The sequence below is a fragment of the Chlorocebus sabaeus genome, chromosome 21 (assembly GCF_047675955.1).
Source record: "Chlorocebus sabaeus isolate Y175 chromosome 21, mChlSab1.0.hap1, whole genome shotgun sequence".
NCBI lineage: Eukaryota > Metazoa > Chordata > Mammalia > Primates > Cercopithecidae > Chlorocebus > Chlorocebus sabaeus.
The window spans coordinates 123,745,566-123,771,747 of record NC_132924.1 but is presented as its reverse complement, the minus strand read 5'-3'; the positions used below and the strand labels follow the sequence as shown (position 1 = coordinate 123,771,747).

The window sequence follows — 26,182 nt, the reverse complement described above, 5'->3', positions numbered from 1 at the left end:
CACAGGCAGGGCGGGGCAGGATGCAGGCCGAACCTGGTTGATATGCACGGCCGGGATGGAGGCGGCGGACACTGCCGAGTGGCTGGGCGAGTTGGGCAGTGACTTGCAGGGCCCGATGGCCAGTTGCTGCTTCTTCCGCAAGGCCACTACCTTCTGGGCCACTGCAGGGGACAGCAGAATCAATTATACCCACTGGAGAGAAGGGAAAAGCCTGGCTTAGCACCTCCCCCCAAACACACAGCCTTGCTCACTGGGAGCCTTCCAATCACCAGCACTGGGGCCACGGCTGCCAGTGACTCCCACCCGGCACCCGAGTTACCGTCCTGGAAGACACGCTCCACATTGAGCCCGTAGGTCGCGCATGTCTCGTAGTAGGTGCACCGCTTCAGATCTGTGGAGAGCTTGCGGGCTCTGCTGTCGTCGATAACCCGGGGGTTCGCAGCACTGATGGCGTCTGTTGGAGGTGGGAGGGCAGGAGTCACTCAGCTTTCGGAGAAGCTGGAGTAGTGTGGTGGGGGGCATTTGGCCTAAGGGCAGGTGGGCAAAGGGCCTGGTGAGTGGAACACACAGAGCACCAAGAATGCAGGCGCCTGGATCTCATTTCAATCCTGCCATGGCCTCACTGAGTGCAAACCAGTAAGCACTTAAGCTCTGAGCATGTTTATTCATCTAAAAAAATACGGACCTGCTAGTCACTGGGACGGCAGGTTTCAGTGGGCACAAAAGCCCTCAGACACGAGCAGATGGAGTGCTGACAGTCCCGGTCAGCACTGGGAAAACAGTGGGGGCTTGGGGGCTTTCTCACACCTGCCCACCCCCCCATGCATCCTTGCCCGGGGCCTCCTACTCTCTGCCAGCTCCTGCAGGGCCCCGCCTCACCCTGCGTGCCCACAAGCACCATGGGCACCTCGCTGGCGTTGCGGAAGCTGCAGAGACGCAGGAAGTAGTTGTACACCGTCTGGAAACTGATTTCATCCTCCAGGCTGAACACAAACACCACTGCATCCACCCAGGCAGCAAACTAGGGGAAACCAAGTAAAATTAGCGCCCGCAACTGGACCTGGCAAACTCCCACGCAGGGCAGGTGGACCCAAGTGGACCCTTCTCCCTGGACACACCACCTTCTCCCAGTCCCAACCAGCAAGCTCGAGAAAGGGCTCCGGGCACAGAGGTGGGCCCTAACCCCGGGCAGGAGCATCACCTGGAGCTCAGGGGGACCTCCTTCATCTCGGATCAGCAGCAGGTAACTCTGGCCATCCACCACAATCTCCTTCTTAAACCGCCCCCCTAGGACAGAGCGCACAGTCAGGTCCAAAGTGTGAAGAAAGAGCCCAGGGGCCAAGAAGAAATCTACAGCTTTCCATGGAGGAGGTAAGAGGACTGGAAGGGGGCTGGAGACCCCCAACTCAGACCCTGTGGGCGGGAGGGGGAGGAGTGGCCAGCCTCAGGGCCCAGGCTGGGCCCGTGACGCTCACCTTCAGGGGACTCCTCCTGGACATAGGTCCCCGTCAGATAGCGGTGCACCAGGGCTGACTTCCCGCTAGACAGGTTCCCCACTATGCCCTGCGGGAGAGGAAGGGGTAAGTGGGTCAGAGGGCACAAGGGAGAAGACCCAGCAGGAAAAGCAAAGAAGCGGCAGGAGGGAGAAAGGCCAGGGCTGAAGGGGAGGAGAGAGGGCAGAGAGGGCCAAGCTGAGCAGAGAAGGGGACAGAAGCTGGAGAAGCAAGGCCCAGGCCCGTGGCACCCAGCCTCGCCCCCCGGCTCCAGGCCACCTGCGCTGCCCATGGGCCGCACTCACCACTTTAAGCTCCGGTACGGAGCGGCTCAGCGTCCACTCCTGGCTGTTCACAAACGAGTCTGCGGAAGACAGAGCCGCCCCGTCAGGGCCAGGATGGCACACACACCTGTCCCAACCACTGCTGCCTGTGTCGCCTATGATGCCCTCCCCAGGCCCAGGCCAGAGGACAGCAGCTTCCTCCAAGGGACCCCCAACCCTCACCGCTAGTTCCCCTAGGAGGCAGTGGGAAGGTTCTTTTAGAGTGGAGCAGAGTGAGGATGGTCTTCAGAACAGGACTCTGAGGGCTGTGGGCTCAGTCCCGCTGGGTTCGGCCCTGTGTTCTTCTTCCTCTTCCTGCTCCAGCAGGTTTATTGTCCCCCCACCCAGCCACACCTGACCTAGTGCCCCTGTGGCCCAAATACTAGGCCCAAGCTAGAGGCCAATCCAGCAGGTCTCAGAACAGACCCAAGGGCTGGGCACCTGGTTGGGGGGCAGACTCCTGCAAGTAAGAACAGCACACCCTGGCAGGGTGGGGCCACCCACCACATTCCTGAGCCGGGTGAAGAGGGAGGAGCCTGGTCTGGCCTGGCCCTGTTCTGCCAGGGGCAGGTGGATAGGGAGGCATCTACCCCACCTGCCTCCTCCCTAAGCTCCTCCTTAGCAGGGAGGCCGCCTCCTGGGCTCGCTTCCCTTCAGTCCATTCTCAGAACCTGACTGGCAGGTCCCTTTACCCAGAGCCCTCTGACAGCCAGGCCCCCATCTCCGTCACCTCCAGGTTCCACATGCGTGCTCGGGCCAGCTCCGGGAACCCCTCTCTGGCTGGGCAGCACTGCCCTGGCTTCCAGAGGCACTGTCCCAAGTTTGTGTCAAAGAGTAGTTATGACGACCTGGTCCACAGAAGTCCCTAACCTCAAGCGCGGGGCAGCCGGAGGCGAGCACGCTGCCCCGACAGGGAACTAGGAAAGGTGTCTGGCCTAGCCCAGAGCCCTCTGACTCTGGTGAGTCTCCTTCCTTTCCTGGACCGCACCCTCCGGGCGGTCCTCCTGGGTTACTGTCGAAGACCCCAGACGCCAGGCGCGGACTGCACTCGGGCCAGACCACAGACCCGGCTAGCCCCGGACGCGCGCCGCAGCCTGCCTCACCTGGGCGCGCCCGGCCTTTCTCCCGTGAGCTGTTTTCTGCCAGACGCCCCCCCAGACCCCCGGGCCAGCCCCCTTACCGCTGGGTGCGCGCAGGAGCTCCGGGGCCGCAGCCGCCCGACGGCTCCACAGCGGCGCGGCGGGCGCGGGCTCCCTCCGGCGGAAGCGGCTGGTGAGCAGCCTCCAGAGGCCGGCGGCGGTGCGGGGGCGGCCGGACTCCGGCGCGACACGCGGGGCATCGGCGCCCAGCAGGTCGCGGCGGCTGGGGAAGGTGCTCAGGGAGCTGGCGTCGCCGTCGCTACGGGTGCGCGCGCGGGGCGGCCGGGCCAGCAGCCCCGACTCAGAGCGCCGCACCTCCTGGCCGCGGCGCAGGCGGAAGCTGAAGCTCTTCCTGAGTGCCGCCAGGCCGCGCCGGGGCCCCTCCGGCCCGCGCCCGCCGCGCAGCACCGGCCAACGCTGGCTGCTCCACAGCGCCGTGCCGCGCAGGAAGCCCGCGCTGCCCGCGCGCCCCAGACCCGCGCCGGGCGCCTCGGCCGCCGCCAGCTCCAAGCGGTTCACCTCCAGGAAAGTCATGCTGGCCGGCCGGGGCCGCGGAGTCGGCTCCCCCCGGGTGCGGCTGCGCCGGGTCGGCGCGGGGCTAGACGCGGGGCTGGGCGCAGGCGAGACGGGCGGTCCCGAGGGCGCCGGGCCCCGGCGGCCGAGGCGCGGGCGCAGGAGGCCGAACAGCAGGCCGCGGGCGCCGGTGGGCGGCTGCTCGGGACCGCCCGAGCACACGCTCCGCGGCCGCGCCGGCTGCTCACGGGCGGCGCACAGGGCGGCCTGCAGGGCGGCGGCCGCGCGGCCGGCCGGGGCGCCGTGCAGGTCCAGCGAGTCGCAGACGCTGTGGGCGCGGCGGCAAACGGCGGGCCGCTCCCTGGGACAGCTGTCCCCCTGCGGCCAGCCCCGCTCCATGCTCAGGGCCGGCGGGCGCTGGCCAGGCCCATGGCGAGGGGCACGGGGCTGGGCCCGGGCCGGGGCCGCGGCCGGGGCGCACGGACCTCCGGCCTCTGGGCACCTGGTGTGGGCCGAGTTGAGTCCCTCAACTCCTCCACCTCGCGCCCGGCAAGCCCAGACCTGGAGAGGCCGGGAGCCAGCCCAGCCCGGAGAGAGAGGCGGCAAGTCTGGCCTGGAACACCCGGGAACGGCGGGTCGTGTCGGCGCGGCGCGGGGGAGCCGGCCTGCTGGGGCAGCCCCCGGGAGCCCTCGGAAAACAGGAAATTCCAGCCCAGGGCTCCTCCTAGGATCAAGCAGGTAGGTGAGGTGCTGTCATTACGAGCAGGCCAACTAAATAACAGTCCTCAGTCCACCACACACTGGGCCCCATTTTGGAGAAAAGTGGGCCATTTCTTATTCCTCAAAAGAAGAGCCAGAAAAGCGAACAACATGAGGCGCCGAAGTATGACAGGCCTGAGTGAGAAGTCAGAGGCAGCCATGCCGGCTCTGCGGGAGAGTCCTCATCTGCAGCACGCGAGCTTCAACGCGGTGGTCCTGTCTTAGCTTTTGGCTCTGACATTCTGAGGTCGAGAGCTGCTGGCTGCTACAGTTGGCTTCTGTTGATGACTGAGGCTGTCTTCTTTGGAGATTATAAAATCCGGAAGATACTCATCTGTCTGGACTGAGTTAAGCGTCCTGCCTAAGGGCAGCAGAGAAATCAAAGATAACCTCGGCCGCAGTTCTGGGTGAGTGACTCACTTCTGAGGCCCGGACCTCTCCAGGCCCCTGCTACTCACTGGGTCTCACCTCCTGTCGGGATGATGGGCCGAGATCAAGTGGTAGCCTGCGGTACTGGCTGGAGCCTGACGTTCTGTAAATGAAAACACTCCTCCAAGCTCCGAGGCCCTTCCAATTCATGACTGTGGGCTGCCTGGACACCCAGTAAACCCAGGGCTCACCCAGAATGGGGGCAAGAGCTCCCCGGCTGTGATTGACACTGCGTTGTAAACATCAGTCCTCTCCCAGGCTCTGAAGACCAGCCAGTTTCCTGTCATCCACAAAGTCAGAAACCATTGGCTGCCTCAATACCACTGGCAGATCAGGAGAAACCAGTTTAAGTAGTGGCAAGGGACGAGGGGCTTGCATTTCCTTTAAAGAGATAATACTGCCCACTTTTCTCCACCCCCAATACAGCCCAACTCCCAGTGTCCTTTTCAGTTTTAGAATTCCATGGTCCTGGTCAGAGCCAAGTAGGAGATAAAAGTGGCACATTCCTGAGGGGCTGGGTGGGAATGCCTAAGGAAGGCAGGGCCTCTCCATCCTAGGTGCTCCTTGCAGAAGGAGCACTGGAAATTCCCAAGTCCTGGGCTGGATCTCCCAGGCCTGGAGAGGCCCTGGTGGTGAGTTTGTATTTCCACAGGACTAGTTATTAGCGTGAAGACAGCTTCTTCCTGTACGGGATGCATGTTCCCCCCCACAATAGAAGCACCTGCAGAAGCACCCTTCGCGGGTCCTCAGGCAGGGAGAGAGACAAGAACACAACTCAGTGAAGCCGGCCAACGTCACTGAGCTGCAGATCAAAAGGAAACGCATTCTGCCTTGACCTCCCTATCTGCGTGTATCTGTCCTCTCTCTCACACACAACAGGGAATGGCTGTTCCGCCAAAGAATAAGGCTGCCCACTCACAAGCCCATTCTGCAAGCCAATGAAAATGCAAGCAAAGGGCCGGGCACGGTGGCTCACGCATGTAATTCCAGCGCTTTGGGAGGCCGAGGCGGGTGGATCACCTGAGGTCAGGGGTCTAAGACCAGCCTTGCCAACATAGTAAAACCCCATCTCTACTAAAAATACAGAAATTAGGCACCATGTCTCGTGTCTGTAATCCCAGTGCTTTTGGAGGCCAAGGCAGGCAGATCACTTGAGTCCAGGAGTTGGAGACCAGCCTGGGCAACATGGTGAAACCCCGTCTCTACAACAACAACAACAAATGAAAAATTAGCCAGGCATGGTGGCATGAGCCTGTGGTCCCAACTACCTGAGAGGTTGAGGTGGGGATCGCTTGAGCCCAGAGGGTCCAGGTTGCTGTGAGCCAAGATGAAGCCACTGCATTCCAGCCTGGGCCACGGAACAAGACCCTGTTTCAAGAAATAAATAAGCAGCAAGCACAGGACAGCAGCTATGGGAGCCGACCTCTGGGGACGGAGAGGGGATGGGGACAAGGTACCCGACAGGGGATGGGTCACTTTAGAACCTAGCTGGCTCTTTCAGTGGGAGAACAGAAGGATGGAAAAGAAGGGGGTTAAGGCCCCAGCTGCATACATGCCAGACACAGATAGACACACACACACACGGGTGCGTGTGTAGTTCTCAGGGAAGGCAGGCAGCAATCCCAGTCCCCAGAAGAACATCTTACAGTCTCAGAAGACATGTAAAGTCCCACTGCACCTGCAGAATCAGTCCAAGGAGAAAGTGCCACCTGGGTCAACTCCCAAACCGGGAACAGCTTCCTCTTCCTCACCTGGCTGCCTCCTCCTTTCTAGTCCTTTTCCCCAGAAACCTTTCCTGACCCGGAGACTAGACAGGGAAGGGCACCTGCTCCCACATAAATGTCTCAGGACATCAAGCCAGTCAAAGACCCTGAAAAGGAGAACAGCTTCTGGCACACACCTTTTCCTCATTGGTTCAGCCCAGGGTCAGAGATAAGGTCTCTATTCTGCCCGATAAGATTCTGCTCCAAAGACACACAGCAAACAACAAACAGCTGTGCTCACACAGAGCCACTACCTCCTGGGCCCAAAGGAAATTAGGACAGCCCTAAAAAGCTCCAGGCTGGGATTACACGAACAGTACTGAAATCCCGCCACATAAGCGCTCATGTCAGTTCTCTGTTTATTAAGGCCACCGGAAGCACCGGACTGAATTTGCCTCTTAGGGGCTGAGAGGCTCTGTGGAAGTTTCTGGGGGACTAAGAGGAAATCTCTCACAAATGCCCGCAGTGTGCATCCTAGGGCAGGATGAACACAGCCTTCCCTGGAGCCAGAGAGCGCAGAAGCCAAGCTTGAGACCCCCTTCTGTGGAATACTTGGACGTCAGGAGGAAAAGCTGACTCTGGTTATGCCCAGTGCCTGTGCTAGCCTGGGCCTCGGCTGCCCTGCTTGCATGTGCACAGGGGGCTGAGGGGCCGCGGGGGTCGTGACAGGGAGAGAGAACACCCCTGGGCAGGTGTGAGGTGTGAGACCCTGCCAGAAAGAGAAAGCTGGTCCTGAGGATGTGGGACCTGGTCGCCTCCAGGTGTGTGTTGCTTGATCCACTGGTGAACCTTGGCTGTGCCCACTGCGGCCCATGTGGCCCACAGGGAGCTGGCAGATTTCTTTCGAGGAGATGAGGGAGGATGGATAAGCCTTCTCTTGAAAGCCGGAGCTTGTGGCCGGCTGTGTAGGGGAAGACTCTGGCTTCCTCCAGCAGTTGGGTGTGGTCCCAGAACCACCCCGGCCCTCCCAAACAGGCTCTCCTTGCCCACAAGGTGGCAGCAAAACATCTTCCTGCAGCTGGGCTTAGGTTGCAGCGAGGAAGGCTGGCAGATGCGAGGCCTGGCCACACCCCCGCCACTGAGCCCGGGAGACAGTGGGGGCCACACCAAGCCCCCTTCGCCACCCAGGACGGGCTGGTGTCCAGCAGGCTCTCCAAGTCGGAGCTTAGGGAATCAGAGGAGAAGACGGGGAGGCAGCGGGAGAGCACTCAGGACGCCTCCCCAGCGAGGCCACAGTCCTCCCTAAGTGTCCCAGCAGCTGTCCCAAGACAACTCGAGTTGCTGCAGCAGCAGCCATGGACCTAAATTCCACCCCCAACAGCTCCATTAAAGCAGCCCCCATCTTCAATGGCAACACATGAGCTCTGGAGCTGCACAAGCCAAAAACCTGCTAGTATCACCCTCCATTCCCTTCCTTGCCACTCCCCCAGCCCAAACCGTGTCAGTCCTGGTGGCGCTGCCTCCTAAATGTGGCCCAAATCCATCACCAGCTCCTTTCTCCAACTCAAAGGTAAGCCACCATCCTCCTGGGCCTAAGCACCACAACAGCTTCCTATGGGTCTCCCATCTCCAGCCTCCGTCACCACCACTGCCAGCTGATTTCCTTTACAGCCAGGGCGGACCTCTTCAAACCATAACCTGGTCACCTCTCAGCAAAGCCCTGCAATGGCTCTCCCGCTGGCGGAGAATGGCACCCAAACCCCTTATTCTCTTCCAACATCCCGTGTGCTCCTGACTACCCGCTTGCTCTCACCTGACCCCCTCCCCAGGACCCACCTCCATCCCCATGCATCGTTGATGCCTCCCAAGCCTCTGCCCTGCTTGTCCCTGAGGTCATTTGGACCGTGGCTGAAGCATCCCTTCCTTGGGAGGCTGAGCATCTCAGTGACCATACTCAACATCATCTAACACTTGCCACTGTCAGCAAGTGCCCCCACAACAGGACCTTGCCAGGTACATGAAGATGACCAAGATTCCCTGAGTGAATGGGTGAAGGTCTTTGCTGAGCATGCACTGTGCTTCTGGGGCTTTTGGCCTCTTTGTAGGGAGGAAGGCCTAAGAGAGATGGGCCCTGCCTGGGCCAGTCTTTTGAGAGAAGTCATAGGCAAAATAATCTGTGCAGGCCCCAAGTTGAAAGGCACAGTGCACCCTGGAGTTGAGAAAGCTGGATTCAAGTTCAGCCTCTGGCCCCTATTAGTGGGTGATCAGCCACGGTCTCCTTAATCTCAGGTCTGTCTGTAAATCAGGAATCACCCAGCTTCTAGCTAAAGGTGCTGTGCAGGCCGGCACTGTGAGCATGGAGGGCCGCATGGTACCTGGCATGCAGTGGGTGAGCAACAGAAGGAGCTGTTCCTATTAGGCGAGGGAGAGCCAGAGTGGACGCTGGGATTACTGAAACCAGCTCTCTTCATGTCGGAAATCCAGGCAGATGTGATCAGCCCATGAAACCTTAGCAGCTCCCCCTCAGCTCGGCTTTGATTCCTGGGCTGGTCCCTCCACCTCCCCTCTAAGAGACCTCAGAGATAGGGAGGACCTTGGAGAGTCCTGAGTCCTAACCCCCAGGACCTCAGAATGTGACCTTATTTGGAAATAGGGTTGTTGCAGATGTAATTCAGATGAGGTCATACTGGAGTAGGGTGGGCCCTGAATCCAGTATGACTCGTGTCCTTTTAAAAGGGGGGAATTTGGGCACATCGACAGACACAAAGGGAAGTCAATGTGAAGAGATGCAGGGAGAAGACGGCCATCAATAAGCCACGGAGACAGGTGTGGGGCGGATCTCTCCCTAGTGCCTTCAGAGGGGGCGTGGCCTTTCCCACACCTTTATCTCAGACATCTGGCCTCCACAACTGTGGCACAATAAACTTTTCGGTTTTTGAGACAGGGTCTCCTTCTGTTACCCAGGCAATCACAGCTCACTGCAGCCTCAACTTCCTAGGCTCAAGCAATCCTCCTGCCTCGGCCTCCCAAGTAGCTGGGACTTTAGGCATGCAACACCATGTCCAGCTATTTTTTCTACTTAAAAAAAAAAAAAAAAAAAACAGAGGTGGGGGTCTCACTATGCTGCCCACACTGGCCTAGAACTCCTGGGCTCAAGCGATCATCTGGCCTTGACCTTCCAAAGTGCTGGGATTACAGGCGTGAGCCATTGCAGCCAGCTAGGAACAGACTTAGGTTGTTTCAAACCACCCTGTTTACAATGGTTTATTACCACAGCCCTAGGAGGCTGTGGGCTCTCCAGAAAAGCTCGTGCATGCCGGGAAGAACACACAGGTGTTTTCTGAGCAGGTCCGGGTCCCCTTAATCCCCGCCATGGGTTCCAGGTTCAGAACTCGTGTTCTGGTTCATCCTCTCCTTTTAGAGATGAGGGCATTGACACCTAGAGAGGGGAAGTAACTTGCCTGAAGTTACACAGCCCAGCAGTGACAGAGTCTGGGCAGGGCCCAGGACTCCAGAATCCCAGGCTGGAGCTTGGGCCTCTAAGTCATCATTTCACATTATTTTTTTGAGGGCTTACTAAGTGCATTCAGGGCAAGCAGACTGAAGTCTCTGCCCCATCCTGCCTCAAGGTGACATGGCTGGCAGTCTGGACTGGCGTAGGACCCAGCCTACATCCCTGGGACCCTCTGAGGGCTGCTCAGAGGCCCAGGGATTCTGCCCCATCTCCAGAGGTCAGGGTGTTGGTCTGAGAGCTCCCCAGTGACTTTGCTCCTCTCCTCCCCAGGAAAAAGCTGAGGGAGAGAAGGCGGCAGAGGGGTCGGTGGCAGAGAGAGCCACAGGACTGAGGGCAATGCATGGCGCAGGGAAACAGATTACCCCAGGATGGGGGTGGGAGTGGCTGTCATTCCAGCTGAAAATGGCCTTTCGACACCAGGCTGGTGTCATAGCGGTATTGTAGTACTATAGATGGTACTTGAGAGTAGTTTGTTTACCTGTCTATCCACGAGCTCTGTGCTGGGCGCAATGGTGGACAGGACGAAGGCCCTCCCCTGGAAGACTCAGTCCCTCAGCATCTCCCCTATCTGGCCTCCTGGCTTTGTCCCATCTGGCCACGTTCTAAGACCCTGGGAGTGCCCCTGACGCCACTCTAGCTCTGACCAGCAACAGCAGCTGTGGGCTTGGCTCTGCTTTCTAGCAGCTCCTCCCTGGAGAGGAACGCAACCAGCATGTGCCGCACCCCCGGCATGGGCTGGTGCCATGCCAGGGGCTCCTGCGCCTTGCGGCATCTCCAGCCCTCCCATGGCCTGAAGGGTGGGGGCAGGAGGTGAGCCACCACCACAGGGTGGGACAGAGAGGGCTGCAGCCTCAGAATATGAAGCATCGCCCTATGCTGTGTTGCACCTTTTCCTCACAACTGTGACCCATCTCCTATACTTTCAACGTTGAAACATGTTCTCTTTTTACAACTGAGCAGGCAGCCCAGCTGAAGTCCCATGAGCTAGAGTTCTGCCTCTTCCAGCCCAGTGAGTCTCTAAAATACATTCCAAGTATGAGATTAATTCCCTGTCAGCAGCACCAGCACTTCCACTTGTCTTTATATTTTTTACAAAAGGCCTCCCAAAGTACTGGGATTAGAGGCATGAGCCATGGTGCCCGGCCACAAAAGCAAAAAAAAATTTTTTTTTTTTTGAGCCGGAGTCTCGCTCTTGTCACCCAGGCTGGAGTGCAATGGCACGATCTCAGATCACTACAACCTCCGCCTCCCGGGTTCAAGTGATTCTCCCGCCTCAGCCTCCTGAGTAGCTGGGATTACAGGTGCCTGCCACCACACCCAGCTAAATTTTGTATCTTTAGGAGAGACGGGGTTTCACCATATTGGCCAGGGTGGTCTGGAGCTCCTGACCTCAGGTGATCTACTTCCCTTGGCCCTCCAAAGTGCTGGGATTATAGGCGTGAGCCACCACGCCCGGCCGCAAAATATTTTTATAAACAGAAGATGCAATAAAGTGTTCAAATCATTGCACTAATTTTGCAGGACTGATGTGGAGGAGGTGTGGAAAACAGCTCTGGAAGTGCAGCTGCAGATATTCGAAGGTGCTGCACTGCGAGGGGCACTCTAGACAAGTGCAGGTAACAGTGCAGCGATTTTTAAAAAGATTCAGACAGGCTGAGAGTCTAGTGGACAGAAGTTTAAAAGCACCTGAGAGGCCAAGCATGGTGGCTCACGCCTGTAACCTCAGCACTTTGGGAGACTGAGGTGGGCGAATCACCGGAGGTCAGGAGTTCAAGATCAGCCTGGCCAACACGGCGAAACTTCATCTCTACTAAGAATACAAAATTTAGCTGGGCATGGTGGCACGTGCTTGTAATCCCAACTACTCGGGAGGCTGAGGCAGGAGAATTGCTTTTTTTTTTTTTTTTTTTTTTTTTTTGAGACGGAGTCTTGCTCTGTCGCCCAGGCTGGAGTGCAGTGGCGCAATCTCAGCTCACTGCAAGCTCCGCCTCCTGGGTTCACGCCATTCTCCTACCTCAGCCTCCCGAGTAGCTGGGACTACAGGCGCCCGCCACTGCGCCCGGCTAATTTTTTTCTATTTTTTAGTAGAGACGGGGTTTCACCATGGTCTTGATCTCCTGACCTTGTGATCCGCCCGCCTCGGCCTCCCAAAGTGCTGGGATTACAGGCGTGAGCCACCGCGCCCGGTGAGAATTGCTTAAATCCGGGAGGAGGAGGCTGCAGTGGGTCAAGACTGCACCACTGCACTCCAGCCTGGGTGACAGAGTGAAACTCCATCTAAAAAAAAAAAAAAAAAAAAGCATCTGAGGCTGGTGTTGCATGCCTGTAGTCCTAGCTACTCAGGAGGCTGAGGTGAGAGGATCGCTTGAGTCTGGGAGGTGGAGGTTGCAGTGAGCCAAGATTGTGCCACTGTCCTCCAGCCTAGGCAACAGAGTTAGACCCAGTCTCGAAAAAGTAAATAATTTAATATAAATTTTGGCAAAGACTCTTTTACCAGCCTGAAGAGACAAAAGGAAAGACCTCAGCCAGATCTGCTGTGTTTTGAGGAGTGATTTTCTTTCTTCCCCTTGAAGAGGAAAAAGCGATTTTCACTGGTACAGTTAAAGTCCCCCAACTATGGGAAGGTACCAATTCCAGACAAGTGCCACTGCAACACAATGCTCAGAGTACCTGAACTTTCAGCTTTGCTCGTCGGGCAGAAATTCACTGCTGGCCACTGACAGGTCTGTTTCATATTTCAAAGGAATATTGGGTGCTACAAATAGGAACTGAGAGGTAAAGTTATTAAACTCATTAAACCTGTGATTGGTTGGTGTTTTCCTGTCATTTTAAGAGACTAAATATGGGGGGCAGACATCAAAATACTTGTACAATTTTAAAATGTCACAATTAAACATGAGCTGACTTAAAAACAAAACAAAAAAAAACAACTCTTACCTAGCATAGGTGGGTGGCAATGCTTGACTCTGTGTGTGTGTGTGTGTGTGTGTGTGTGTGTGTGTGTGTGTGTGTGTATGTGGTGTCGGGGGATGGAATGGAGGGGTTGGAGACAGGCTCTGTTCCCCAGGCTGGAGTGCAGTGGCAAGATTACAGCTTACTGGAGCCTCCAGCCCCCCGGGCTCATGAGCTCCTCCTACCTCAACCCCACAAGTGGCTGGGACCACAGGTGTGTGTCAACTATGCCCGGCTAATTTTTTTTCTTTTTTTTTTTGTAGAGACGGAGTTTCCCTGTGTTGCCCAGAGTGGTCTGAAACTCCTGGCCTCAAATGATCCTCCCACCTCAGCCTCCCAAAGTGCTGGGATTACAGGTGTGAGCCTCCATGACTGGCATAACACTTGATTTTTTAAAAAGTCAGATACAAATTTTTATGTAACAAAATTGTATGGACCTGTATAAAAAAATGCAAGAAAATATCAAAATAATGATGAAATGGTGACAGTGGCTGCCTGCCTCTGGTTAGAATTACTGGTGACTTCTTTTGCTGCTTTTATGTTTTTCTGCAGTAAGTGTACCTCACCCTGTTTTCTGAAATATTTACAGATGATACATTACTTTATAAAAAGAAACAGAAGACTGTTCCCCATTGGAATGAGGAGAGCAAATTTTTCTGAGTCAGACTCTGAGGGGATACAAAGGAAGAAAACAAGCTGTGACTAGTACAAATGTGCACTATGCCAATCTTTTTTCAATTGTATTTCAGGGTATGAAAACATTCACAACATGCTTAGAAAACCGCTGTTTGGGCCGCATGCCTTCTTCCCACTCCTTAACACGGGTGCGTCCTGAGTGACTGTCCCCCCAGCTCCTGCTCACACTGCAGTTCACACCAAACTGCCAAGTCAGGGGCACCTGGGGCCCTCCCCAGGCCACTGGGTTGGCTCTAGCTTGCTCCAGTGGCCTGGCTTCATAGCATGTCACAGTATGAATGTTCTGTCCATTCTTCAACCCTTCTCCTGCTGAGGGACACTCACGTCACTTCCTTCTTTTTTAGCTACTACAAGCAAGGCTGAAATGGATACTGTGTGCCTATGATGTGTTCTTCCCAAGGCATGTGAATGTTTCATGTGAATGGATAACGCCCAGTTACTTTTCCAGCTTGATTGTAGCAATCCCTTCTCCTGCTCTCCGCCAGCAGTGGGTGAGGATGTTCATGCACCCTGTGTGCCAGCAGTCTGCTCTTCCAACGGGGGAACCAGCCCCTGGCTCTTCTGATGGGCACGTCCCTGATTACTAGTGAGGTTGCACCTTTTCATGTTCGTCAACAACTCAAAGCATTTCCTCTTCTTTCATTTGTCTTGATCCTACTCTTTGCCTGTCTTTTCTTTTCTTTTTTTTTGGCCTGTTTTTCTCTTGGGTTTTTCAAATCTTTTCCTTAATCTGCAGGAGCTCTTCGTACAGCGGGCATGCAAAGCATGTATCCGGCACATGTGCACTGCAAGCAGCTTCTCCTGCTTTATGACCCAGAATGTAATTACATCTGCTAGTTTTGTAACTGGTTATAACATTTGAACAACAAAATCCATGACACAAGGGCGACACTAAAGATAAGAGGTGGGGAGATGCTGTTCTTAACAGAAGAACACTGGCTAATACTTATGGAAAGATTGTCGGGTTTATGGGCACCTTGACAACCCTGATATCATCAACTCAGGCAAGGATCATTAATGGACGCTAAAACCATCAGGTGAACAGTTGTGGAGGGCAGTTTATTTTGAGGGTGTGGAATGATCACCCCCACAGACCACTTACTAATTACAGAGGAAGGAAAGAAACCTTCACATTGGGGAGACCTGGTCCTCACGCCCCTGACGGCACTAAAGGCGTGGTCCTGTGGAGGAACGGGGTGTTCCCGCCGAGCTTCCAGATCACAGTTCAGTTCAAAGACCCCACAAGGGAGAAAGGAACAAGAGAGAAAACACCCAGCACCAGCCAGCCCACGGTTCCAGGACTCGGGCCTTCTACAGGAAAATGGGTCCTGGCCCTACAGTAAGTCTACGTCATGGGAGAAAAGGTATCACATTGGACCCTGTTCCATCCTTATCTAGGAAAACAAAAAAAGCTCTATAAGACCTTTCAGGCATGTCTGGGGAAATGTGGTTATGGGTCAGCTATTAAATGATATTAGGAAATTCTTCCGACCTTTCTGGGTGCTATTCTGGTGTTACGGGTGTGTAGAATAATGTGCCTATCCTCAGGAGATGCCTGCTGAAGAGCTTGGGAAGATGTGTCAGTGTGTCTACGACTGCTGAAAAAAACATATGTGAGAGTGAGACAGTGACAGAGAGCCAGCAAATGCGGTAAAATGTTAATAATGATCACATTTTTAAATGCTGTCATTTTTCAAAATAAAAAGCTGGGGGTGGGGGGAATTTGTCAGTCTGTTCCTCTATAAATTCTGGGTTTTCTGTCCGCTTAAGAGGATCTCTCATCCTAAGATTAGACAACATTCTTCTACATTTCTGCTCTGTTTTTAAAGGTCTTATCTTTTTCCCTGTGCATAAAGGTGGCAGCACAGGCTCCAAAGCCAGATTTCCTGGGTACAGGTCCTGTCTCCACCATTTGAATGAGCAGCCTTGGGCCATTTCCTTTACATCTTTGTACTTCAGTTTCCTCATCTGCAAAATGGGGTTAAAACTACCCTGCAGGGATGCTCCAAAAATTGCAGGAATACGAGAAGGGCAAGTAAGCACATAGGCAGTGCCTGGCACAGTATGAGCACTAAGAGAAAGGCATTCTTTCTTGTGTGTGTTTTTTCAGAGGCAAGGTCTTGCTAAATATAGTACAAGCTGGGGTGCAGTAGCACAATCATAGCTTATCTAACTGCAGCAGCCTCCCATGTGGCTGAGACTACAGGAGTGTACCACCACACCTGGCTAATTTTTAAAAATTTTTTGTAGAGGCTGGGTGCAGTGGCTCATGCCTGTAATCTCAGCACTTTGGGAGGCTGAGGGGCACTGCTTGAGTCCAGGAGTTCGAGACCAGCCTGGACAACATGGAGAAACCTCATCTCTACTAAAAATAGAAAAATTAGCTGGGTGTGATGGTGTATGTCTGTAGTCCTGGTCTGTAGTCCTGGCTACTTGGGAGGCTGAGGTGGGAGGATCACCTGAGCCCGGGGTGCAGAGGTTGCAGTGAGCTGAGATCATACCATGACATCGTGCTCCAGCCTGAGCCACAGAGCGAGACCCTATCTCCAAAAAAAAAAAAAAAATTTCTTTTTTTTTTGTAGAGATGAGGTGTTACTATGTTGCCTAGGCTGGTCCCGAACTCTTTTAGGCTCAAGTGATCCTCCTGCCTTGGCCTCTCAAAGTGCTGGGATTACAGGCATGAGCCACCACCCTACCATTCTTTCTGAGATAGCAGATCTGGTCCTGCTGTCCCTGGCTTAGAACCTGTAACTCCTGTCACCCGCAGCAGGAGCTGTCAATCTTGTGACATTTGCAGCACAAACACAAAGTGCTGGAGTGTGGGGTGGCACATTTGAGTAGTTTGAAAACATACTGCACCAGCAATTTTAATAATGAAATCACTACTGCAGTGAAGCCATGTCTAGTGGTACCTACTGGGCTGCAGGCTTGCCGAAGCTCTGGGCCGCTGTCCTCATGGCCCAGGCCACTGCACAGAAACCTGCTCACCACCCTCAGCACATGCTCTGAGGATGCTCCTGAGTGGAGATGCTTTGCTTTTCAGTCAGCTGATGTTCCAGGCCCGTCTCCCACTCAGAGCAAAGGGACTGCACCTCGAGGCACACCCACATGGCCCACTCCCAGCCTAAGCAGGGCTGTCATCTGCACCTCTGCTTTATTTTACCCTTGCTCAAGTTTTGGGGTCACCTGGGAAGGAAGGGCTCATGGCACCACTGCCCCCAGGTTCAGAGCTCACCTCTGCCAGCCCTCACCCCGGCATGGCTCCCCTCGCCCAGGCCCACCGGCCCACCTTGCCTTCCAGGAGCAGAGGGATGCGAGGCAGATTCTCTCCCACCCCGAGGCCTGGGGTGAGAGATGATCCTCTCCGGGCCTCCCGAGGCCCTGGCTTCCTGCCCCGTTCAACTGGCTCCCTGGGAGGCTCGGCCTATCCTGGGCCCCTCCTCTGGGGCCGAGGCAGGTTCCCTGCTCACTTCCTCCCGGCCTCTGCACTACCGGGGCATGTGTCTCAGCCAGGCCTATGGGACTGTGGCCCCTTGGCTCTGGTGGGCACAGGGAGGGAGGCGTCCACACTCTGGGGCTTTGCTCACGGGGCAGGACAACGAGTTTCTCACAGTCTCCCAAGTCGTGGCTTCCACCCCTTGAGGGCACTCAATGCCCCGCCAGCCTCTTCCCAGCCACCTGGACACCCTTGATGAGTGCCAGCAGCCTGAGACCTTTAGGAACCCAGGCAAGAGGCTCCTACACAGACCTGATCCTGATATCCATGCCAACAGGGAGGGCATGAGTCAGAGGATACACCCGCCTCAGAAGAAGACCGTCCAGCCACCATAATGGCCTGTCCCTTCCAGCCCAGGAGGGGATAGCAATGCACAGGTTCCTGTCAGCTGCTTCCTCAAGTGCCTGTCTGACAGCCGTTCCCCCACCAGCCCAGGAGGGGCCCTGTGGACCCACTACAGAGGTAAGGAGGCTCCCTGGTGGCTCAGGCACTCATGAGGCTGGGCCTGGTGCTAGGCTGGGGACCCAGGGGTGGCCGGGCAGTTCCACTTGGGCTCAGGGCTCAACATTCATCAGGGAAGCGGTGAGTGATGCGGACACCAGCACTGACACGTGCCAGCGGGGGAGGTGGCGGCTGCTCCAGGCCATGGGGGACCTGAAGGTGGTTGGAACAAGCTGAGCTCCATGATGGCTGCAGGTGGGGCAGGCACCCACCCACCAGGCCAGGGCTGCAGGGAGAGTAGAGTCGTCCAGGCAGGGTCCTGTGGTGGGGGCAAGGAGTCCCAACAGAACCAGGTATATTTGTTATTATTATTTTATTATTATTATTTTTTGAGACAATGTCTCACTCTGTCTTCCAGGCTAGAATGCAGTGGTGCAATCTCAGCTCACTTCAGCCTCAACCTACCCGGCTCAGGCAATCCTCATACCTCAGCCAACTGAGTAGCTGGGACTACAGGCGTGCACTACCATGCCCAGCTAATTTATGTATTTATTTTTATTTTTTGTAGAGATGAGGTCTCACTGTGTTGCCTATGCTGGTCTTGAACTCCTGGGCTCAAGTGATCCTCCTGCCTTGGCCTCCCAAAGTGCTGGGACTACAGGTGTGAACCACCGTGCTAGGCCTGGCCTTAATTTTTTTTTTTTTTAAGGGTTCGAATTACTCAACAGAGAGCTAGGTTTACACCCCAGCTTGCTGAGCAAGCCGGACACTGGCATAGCTGCTGGGAGAGAGAGCACCCCTCGCATGTGAAGTGGAACGCCACACATCTCTCAGGGGCTGCTGCACGGCTCAGGACCCACACAGAGAAGTGCCGGGCACAGTGCAGGCTCAAGTGGCACCTCACACCAAGCCTCTCCCAGGCATGGAAGCCAGGAGGGTTCTTGGTGCTCCACAGCCAAGGGATGTGATGAGAATCTAGTAACATGGGTTCAGGACGGCATCTCCCTCCAAAACGGCACCGCAGCTGGGGGAGCACGAAATCCTCACAAGAGCCTCTTGGAGTTGGGCTTGGGACACCCCATCTGAGATGCCACAAAGGGTGCACTGCAGGCAGGGGCTGCCCCCTGCAGCCCGTCCTCAGGCTCCCACAAAGCCCCAGGTCCTCCCCGACATTCACAAGAGCGGGTGGGAAGGGATCTGTCACTGACTGCTGCAGCCCTGCAGGCTCTTCCCGGCACAGTCTATGAGCGCCTCATTTCCTTTTCTTTTTTTTTTTTTTTTTTTTTTTTTGAGACAGAGTCTCGCTCTGTCGCCCAGGCTGGAGCGCAGTGGCCGGATCTCAGCTCACTGCAATCTCCGTCTCCCGGGTTCCCGCCATTCTCCTGCCTCAGCCTCCCGAGTAGCTGGGACTACAGGCGCCCGCCACCTCGCCCGGCTAGTTTTTTGTATTTTTTAGTAGAGACGGGGTTTCACCGTGTTAGCCAGGATGGTCTGGATCTCCTGACCTCGTGATCCGCCCGTCTCGGCCTCCCAAAGTGCTGGGATTACAGGCTTGAGCCACCGCGCCCGGCCAAGCGCCTCATTTCCAAGGTGGGGCGCTCTCCAAGGTGGGGGGCTCTCCCTGTTTCTCAGCCAGGAAGTGGGCGGAGAGACGGGGCTTCCTCCTGTGCCACAGAGCTTCCAAGAGTACGTGTGTGTTTGCACACTTTCTGCTATTACATATATTACTTAGTATGGAACAAACGCAAACAAAAAACACTTACACAAATGGCCCTGCCTAAAATGCCAGGATGGGGTGAGGAAAGACTATGGCTTTGCTGACTGAGGCCTCTGTCACGATCCCGAGGGAAGCCCCTAGCAGGTGGCCAAGATGCTGACTGACAGCGGCAGCAGCCCAGTCCCTGGGCCCGTGTGCACTTCATCTCACAAGAGCAGCATCTGGGCTCCACCCTCCCACCTGGCACAGGACCCAAGGTGGGAACATGGGTACCCCTTAACATTAACACACTCTGTCACCTACCACACACAACAATAGTTGTACTTCTAGGTTTTAAGAAAACACACAGGGACAAAAAACTACTGTGAATTCAGCAAGACTTTTAAATGGACTTGTCTGCTGTTAATCACCACAGCCTTGGTGCGTGCTCGACAGAGAAGTATTTGTTATGTGACTGAGAAGGGCTCATTATTCTGATTTTTTTTGGTGGGGGCGGCGGAGGCTTGCTCTGTCACCCAGGCTGGAGTGCAATGGTGCAATCTCCGCTCACTGAAAGCTCCGCCTCCCAGGTTCGCGCCATTCTCCTGCCTCAGCCTCCCGAATAGCTGGGACTACAGGCATCCACCACCATGCCTGGCTAATTTTTTGTATTTTTAGCAGAGACAGGGTTTCACTGTGTTAGCCAGGATGGTCTCGATCTCCTGACCTCGTGATCCACCCGCCTCGGCCTCCCAAAGTGCTGGGATTACAGGTGTGAGCCACTGTGCCCAGCCCTGAATTTTTAATATAATCTTTTGAAAAGTTGAATCAGGCCAGGAATGGTGGCTCACACCTGTAATCCCAGTGCTTTGGGAGGCCGAGGCGAGTGGACTGCCTGTGGTCAGGAGTTCGAGACCAGTTTGGCCAACATGGTGAAAACCCGTCTCTACTAAAAATACGAAAAAATTAGCCGGCTGTGGTGGCATGCCCCTGTAATCCCAGCTGCTCAGGAGGCTGAGGCAGGGGAATTGCTTGAACCAAAGAGGCGGAGGTTGCAGTGAGCCAAGATTGTGCCAGCGCACTCCAGCCTGGGCGACAGAGCGAGACTCTGTCTCAAAAAAAAAAGACTGGGCTGTAATCCCAGCACTTTGGGAGGCCGAGGTGGAGAGATCACAAGGTCAGGAGATCAAGACCATCCTGGCTAACATGGTGAAACCCCGTCTCTATTAAAAATACAAAAAAACTAGCCGGGCATGGTGGTGGACGCCTGTAGTCCCAGCTACTCGGGAGGCTGAGGCAGGAGAATGGCAGGAACCCGAGAGGCGGAGCTTGCAGTGAGCCAAGATCATGCCACTGCACTCCAGCCTGGGCGACAGAGTGAGACTCCACCTCAAAAAAAAAAAAAAAAACAGTTGAATCAAAGAGGGTACACTTCAGTATTCAATTTTTACAACCAAGAGGCATGAGTTATTTATTTATTTATTTATTTATTTATTTATTTATTTATTTTTAGGCAGACTGGTCTTGCTTTGTCACCTAGGCTGGAGTGTAGTGGTGTGATCACGGCTCACTGCGGCCTTGACCTCTGGGTTCAAGCAGTCTGCTCACCTCAGTCTCCTAAGTAGCTGGGACTATAGGTGCACACCACCATACCTGGCTAATTTTTAAATTTTTTTTTTAGAGATGGGGTCTCACTATATTGCCCAGGCTGGTCTCAAGTGATCTGCCCACCTTGGCCTCCCAAAGTGGCACCCAGTTCCATGTGTTATTTGTGTGTGTGTGTGTGTGAGAGAGAGAGAGAGAGAGAGAGAGACAGAGAGAGAGAGAGAGCGCGCGCCCCAGGGTCTCCCTCTGTCACCCAGGCCGAAGTACAGTGGTGCAATCTTGGCTCACTGCACCTCTGCCTCCCAGGTTCAAGCAGTTCTCCTGCCTCAGCTTCTGGAGTAGCTAGGACTGGAGGCACATGCCACCATGCCTGGCTAATTTTCATATTTTTTGTAGAGACAGGGTTTCGTCATGCTGGGCCAGGCTGATCTTGAACTCCTGACCTCAAGTGATCCGCCCCCCTCGGCCTTCTAGAGTGCTGGGATTATAGGCGTGAGCCACCACGCTCGGCCCCATTTGTTATGTTATAGCCTATAAATTAGAGCCATTCTTCAACACCATAGCCACCAGCCTGGTGTGGCCAGGGAGTACTGCAAACATGGCCAGTCCCATGCGGACGTGCTGGGTGTCAATACCAAGTGGAGTGTGAAGACATGGTATGAATAGAAGAAGATAAAAATATCTTATTAATAGATATTTATATATTAATAGATTTCATGCTGAAATGAGAATATTTTTGATATGGTTTGGATGTGTGTTTCCTCCAAATCTGATGTTTAAATGTGATCCCCAGTGTTAGAGATGGGGCCTGGTGGGAGGATGTGTCTGGGTCATGGGGCTGGGTCCCTCATGAGTGCTGTCCCCACTGTGGCTGTTTAAGAGTGTAGCGCCCTCCTGATCGCGCCCATTCCCGCCATGTGACTTCCTATTCCTGCTTTGCCTTCTGCCACCGGTGAAAGCTCCCTGAGGCCTCCCCTGAAGCACAGCAGATGCTAGCACCACCTTCCTGCACAACCTGCTGAATGTCTGCCAATTAAACCTCTTTTCTTTTTTTCTTTCTGTCTTTTGTTTTTTTTTTTTTGAGACAGAGTCTCACTCTGTTGCCCAGGCTGGAGTCCAGTGGCGCAATCTCAGCTCACTGCAACCTCTGCCTTCTAGGTTCAAGCGATTCTCCTGCCCCAGCCTCCTGAGTAGCTAGGATTACAGGTGCCCACCACAACACCTGGCTAATTTTTGTATTTTTTAGTAAAGCTGGGCTTCACCATGTTGGCCAGGCTGATCTTGAACTCCTGACCTCACGTGATCCGCCCGCCTCAGCTTCCCAAAGTGCTGGGATCACAGGTGTGAGCCACAGGGCCTGACCTAAACCTCTTTTCTTTACAAATTATCCAGCGTCAGGTGTCTCTTTATAGCAACATAACTGACTTATACAATTTTGAATATACTGGATTAAATAAAATATATTAAAATTAATCTCACTTTTAAAAAACCTTTTTAATATGGCTACTTGAAAACTGAAAATCAGGCCAGGCACGGTGGCTCACTTAGGCCTGTATCCCAGCACTTTGGGAGGCCAATGTGGGCGGATCACTTGAGGTCAGGAGTTCGAGACCACCCTGGCCAACATGGTGAAACCCCATCTCTTAGCTAGGTATGGTGGAGCATGCCTGTAATCCCAGTTACTCAGGAGGCTGAGGCAAAAGAATTGCTTGAACTGGGGAGGCGGAGGTTGCAATGAGCTGAGATCACATCACTGCATTCCAGCATGGGCGACAGAGTGAGACTCCACCTCCAAAAAAAAAAAAAAAGAAAATTTAAAATCGGCCAGGCACGGTGGCTCACATCTGTAATCCCAGCACTTTGGGAGGCTGAGGCAAGCAGGTCACTTGAACTCAAGAGTTCAAGACCAGCCTGGCCAACATGGTGAAACCCTGTCTCTACAAAAAATACAAAAATTAGCCAGGCATGTTGGCATGTGCCTGTAATCCCAGCTACTCAGGAGACTGAGGCATGAGAATTGCTTGAACTCGGGAGGCAGAGGTTGCAGTGACCTGAGATCACACCACTGCACTCCAGCCTGGGCAACAAAGCGAGACTCTCTCTCATTTAAAAAAAAAAAAAAAAGAAAAAGAAAATTTAAGTTCACACATGTGACTCGCCCATGTCTACTGCACAGTGCTAAATCAGAGAAAACAACAACAGGCAAGACATCAAAGATGACCCTGGGTGCTCGTGGTAATGTGCAGGCCCTGTGACAGCCCTGCCCCCTCCGGTCCCTGCCCCTGGGCCCGGATGAGCTAGACCAACGTACCCCACACTCTGCCACCTGGGCTCTCGGGCTCAGATCTGGAAACGGTCATTCCCGTGATCTCACGCAGCCCTCACCTCACACACCCCTATGCAGGCAGTGATGAGAGCCGAGCCTCTGAGATAAGTAATGAGACAGTTGCCACCCAGGGTGCACATCCTCAGGGCGGCTGCTGCTCTAAAAACTCTACAGACGTTAACTGATTTGCTTCTCACGCCCACACCATGAAACGGATGCCCATGTTCTACCAATGGCAAAGCTAAGACACAGAGGGGTTAAGGAACTCACCCAAGGTCACACAGCTCCCAAGTGGTAGGTCTGGGACTCAAATCTAGGCAGCCTGGCTCCAGAGCCCAGGTTCTTAACTTCTACTCTATTCAGGCCCTGAGAGAAGAAATGAAGGCCAGGCTTCATTCCACATCACCCAATATAGAACCATCCAGAACAATCTAGAAGCAATAATGGGGTAGCGGGGGGTGGTGGTGGAGGGTACTGCTTCAGAGTGATGGACAGCCTCCAAAATGTCCCAACTCTTCTCCAACAAAGGCTCTGGGGCTTGCCTTTCTGGTATCTTTTTTTTGTTTTCTTTTGTTTTGTTTTTTGTATAACTGTGATTGGACAAGACATTTAGAGCATCTTTAACCAAAACATCCTCCAGGCACAGAAGTGCCATCCACCAGTGCCTGGAAAAGCCCAGGCCCAGGAAGGGGTGGGGATCCCAGCAGAAGCAGAGTAGAGATCCCTGGAGGGGTCTAGACTTTTCGGTCCTCCCTCTGCCCCTGTGACAGGCTTTGATCCCACTCCAGGCGCTGGGGTTTCAGGTTTGCAAGCCATCAAAACACCAAACTGAAAAGGCAAAAGGGAAGCTGCTGTAGGCAGGCACCCCTACAGTGGCAAGGAGGAGTTCTGGCAGAAAAAGGAACAGGCACAAAGCCCTAAGGCACAGCCATCTGGGGATATGGTATGGAGCAGGCACAGCCAGCCTCAGCCTCCTGGGTGGCCCAGAGGATGGCACTGTCTGCTCAGCTCAGGGCACATTGAGGCCAAAGTACTGACTATGGGGCTCAGACAGTGCCTGACTTGCAGCAGACAGATAGATGTACATTGTAGAAAAACCTACATTAAAAGAGATTAAAACAGTCTTTGACTCAATATTGGGAGGTGGAGGCAGGAGGATCACTTGAGGCCAAGAGTTTGAGACCAGCCTAGGCAACACAGAACCTGTCTCTATAAGGCAATTTTTAAAATTATTAGTTAGATGTGGTGACACATGCCTGAGTCCCAGCTACTGAAGAGGCTGAGGTGGGAGGATTGCTTGAGCTTAGGAGTTTGAAGTTGCAGTGAGCTATGATCGCGTCACTACACTCCAGCCTGGGTGACAGACCAATATTCTGAGGAAGGATGGGAGGAAGAAAGGGATGGAGGGAAGGAGGAAGGAGAGAAGGGAGGGAGGGAGGGAGGGGAGGCCAGGCATGGTGGCTCACACCTGAAATGCCAGCACTTTGGGAGGTCAAGACGGGAAGATCACTTGAGGCCAGGAGTTTACAACCAGCCTGGGCAACATAGTGAAACCCCATTTTTACAAAAAGAAAAAAGAGTAACAAACCAAGAGTAAAATGAAAAAAGGATACGTAGAGAATGAACAAAATGCAAATGACCCCCCCAAAAATGTTTTAATATTGAATCTCACTAATAGTCAAAGTGAATCCAGTAATTAAATAGCTAGTGATGAACTAGTAATCAAAGTCAAGCAAAGTAAAACAACGAGGGTCATTTAGTCTTTTTTTTTTCTTACATATCAGATGGAGAACGGGTGCCAGGGAAGTGAGGCAGGGAACTCCATGCCGTCTCTATGCCTGGAAAGCAAATGGCCTTTCTGGAGGGCAGTGTGCCAGAGTGCCGCAAAAGCCCTAAAAATGTGCCGACCCCAGCGTCTGACCATTTTCTTCTGAAAATTTGTCCAAAAGCAATAATGAGACAAGCGTACAAGGAGGTACATAATAAACAGCATTCCCTTACACAGGATACTCTGCCACCTTTCAGAATAATGCCTGATATTTCACCTGTGCTTATGATGCGCTAGGCACTGTTCTAAACACATCACAGAGGGGGTCTCAATCCTCAGCACTACCAAGTGGCAGAGGCGGTGGCAGCTTTGTCATGACCCATCTCAGGTAAGGAAACGGAGGCACAGAAAATCTCACCTCTCCCCACAGGATCCCTTCTGATTATCAGTTCCTGGAGGGCTCCAAGGTAGCGCATCTCAAAGTGCTGCAGGGACAGAGGCAGCCTCAGAACAGATCTTAGGGACCCCAGCTCAGGTCCTCATCTGACAGACAAGACCCCTGGCCAGGGAGCCAAGCCTGGCCTGTTCCAGATACTCACGCCAGGGTCACAGCTAGCTGCATAGACAACCAGAATGTGACTCTCGGAAGATGCGCCCAGAGCAGACTTGCCCCAGCTCTCACAGCCAGTTAGTGGCAGAACAGGGACGGGAATCCAGGTATCCTGACTCCCAGCCTAGGAGCTGCCAAATACGTAAATGAATGCAGGAGCCTCCTTTTGTGAATCTCTGGCTCCCCTTCTCCCAGCAAAGCATTTTCCACAACAATCCCACGTTTGCTGCAAAAGCCTAGTAACAGCAAATCCAGCAAAGAGTCGTTCATAGAAAAAAGACCAGAAGGATGCAGATCTGACCGCCCACCGCAGATCCCCCCAGGAGAGGGGAGGCCGGGCAGCCACCTTCCTACTTCTACATTTGAATGGCTTTTAACAAGCATGTATTTACTTTTTTTTTTTTTTTTTTTTTTTTTTGAGACGGAGTCTCACTCTGTCACCCAGGCTGGAGTGCAGTGGCAGGATCTCAGCTCACTGCAAGCTCCGCCTCCCTGGTTTACACCATTCTCCTGCCTCAGCCTCCCGAGTAGCTGGGACTACAGGCGCCCGCCACCGCGCCCGGCTAGTTTTTTGTATTTTTTTAGTAGAGATGGGGTTTCACCGTGTTAGCCAGGATGGTCTTGATCTCCTGACCTCGTGATCCACCCGTCTCGGCCTCCCAAAGTGCTAGGATTACAGGCTTGAGCCACCGCGCCCGGCCCATGTATTTACTTTCATC

At 54.2% G+C, this 26,182-nt stretch overlaps 1 protein-coding gene across 7 annotated transcripts in view; it reads right to left on the bottom strand.

Annotated features, from left to right (window-relative positions):
• Nucleotides 1-26,182, bottom strand: part of AGAP3 (ArfGAP with GTPase domain, ankyrin repeat and PH domain 3) — a 59,022-nt gene that overhangs the window by 25,822 nt on the left and 7,018 nt on the right. For 3 of the 7 annotated variants that reach the window (XM_007983494.3, XM_007983492.3, XM_007983493.3), the window contains exons 2-7: nucleotides 1,799-1,857; nucleotides 1,476-1,563; nucleotides 1,202-1,287; nucleotides 880-1,021; nucleotides 320-454; nucleotides 34-161 (exon numbers count right to left, since the gene is read on the bottom strand). In XM_007983494.3, the coding sequence (XP_007981685.1) occupies nucleotides 34-161; nucleotides 320-454; nucleotides 880-1,021; nucleotides 1,202-1,287; nucleotides 1,476-1,563; nucleotides 1,799-1,857 (638 nt within the window). Of the gene's footprint in view, nucleotides 1-33; nucleotides 162-319; nucleotides 455-879; nucleotides 1,022-1,201; nucleotides 1,288-1,475; nucleotides 1,564-1,798; nucleotides 1,858-2,996; nucleotides 9,381-26,182 lie in introns of those variants that run through there. The other 4 variants (XM_037990977.2, XM_007983489.3, XM_007983490.3 and 1 more) reach the window with 4 other exon arrangements.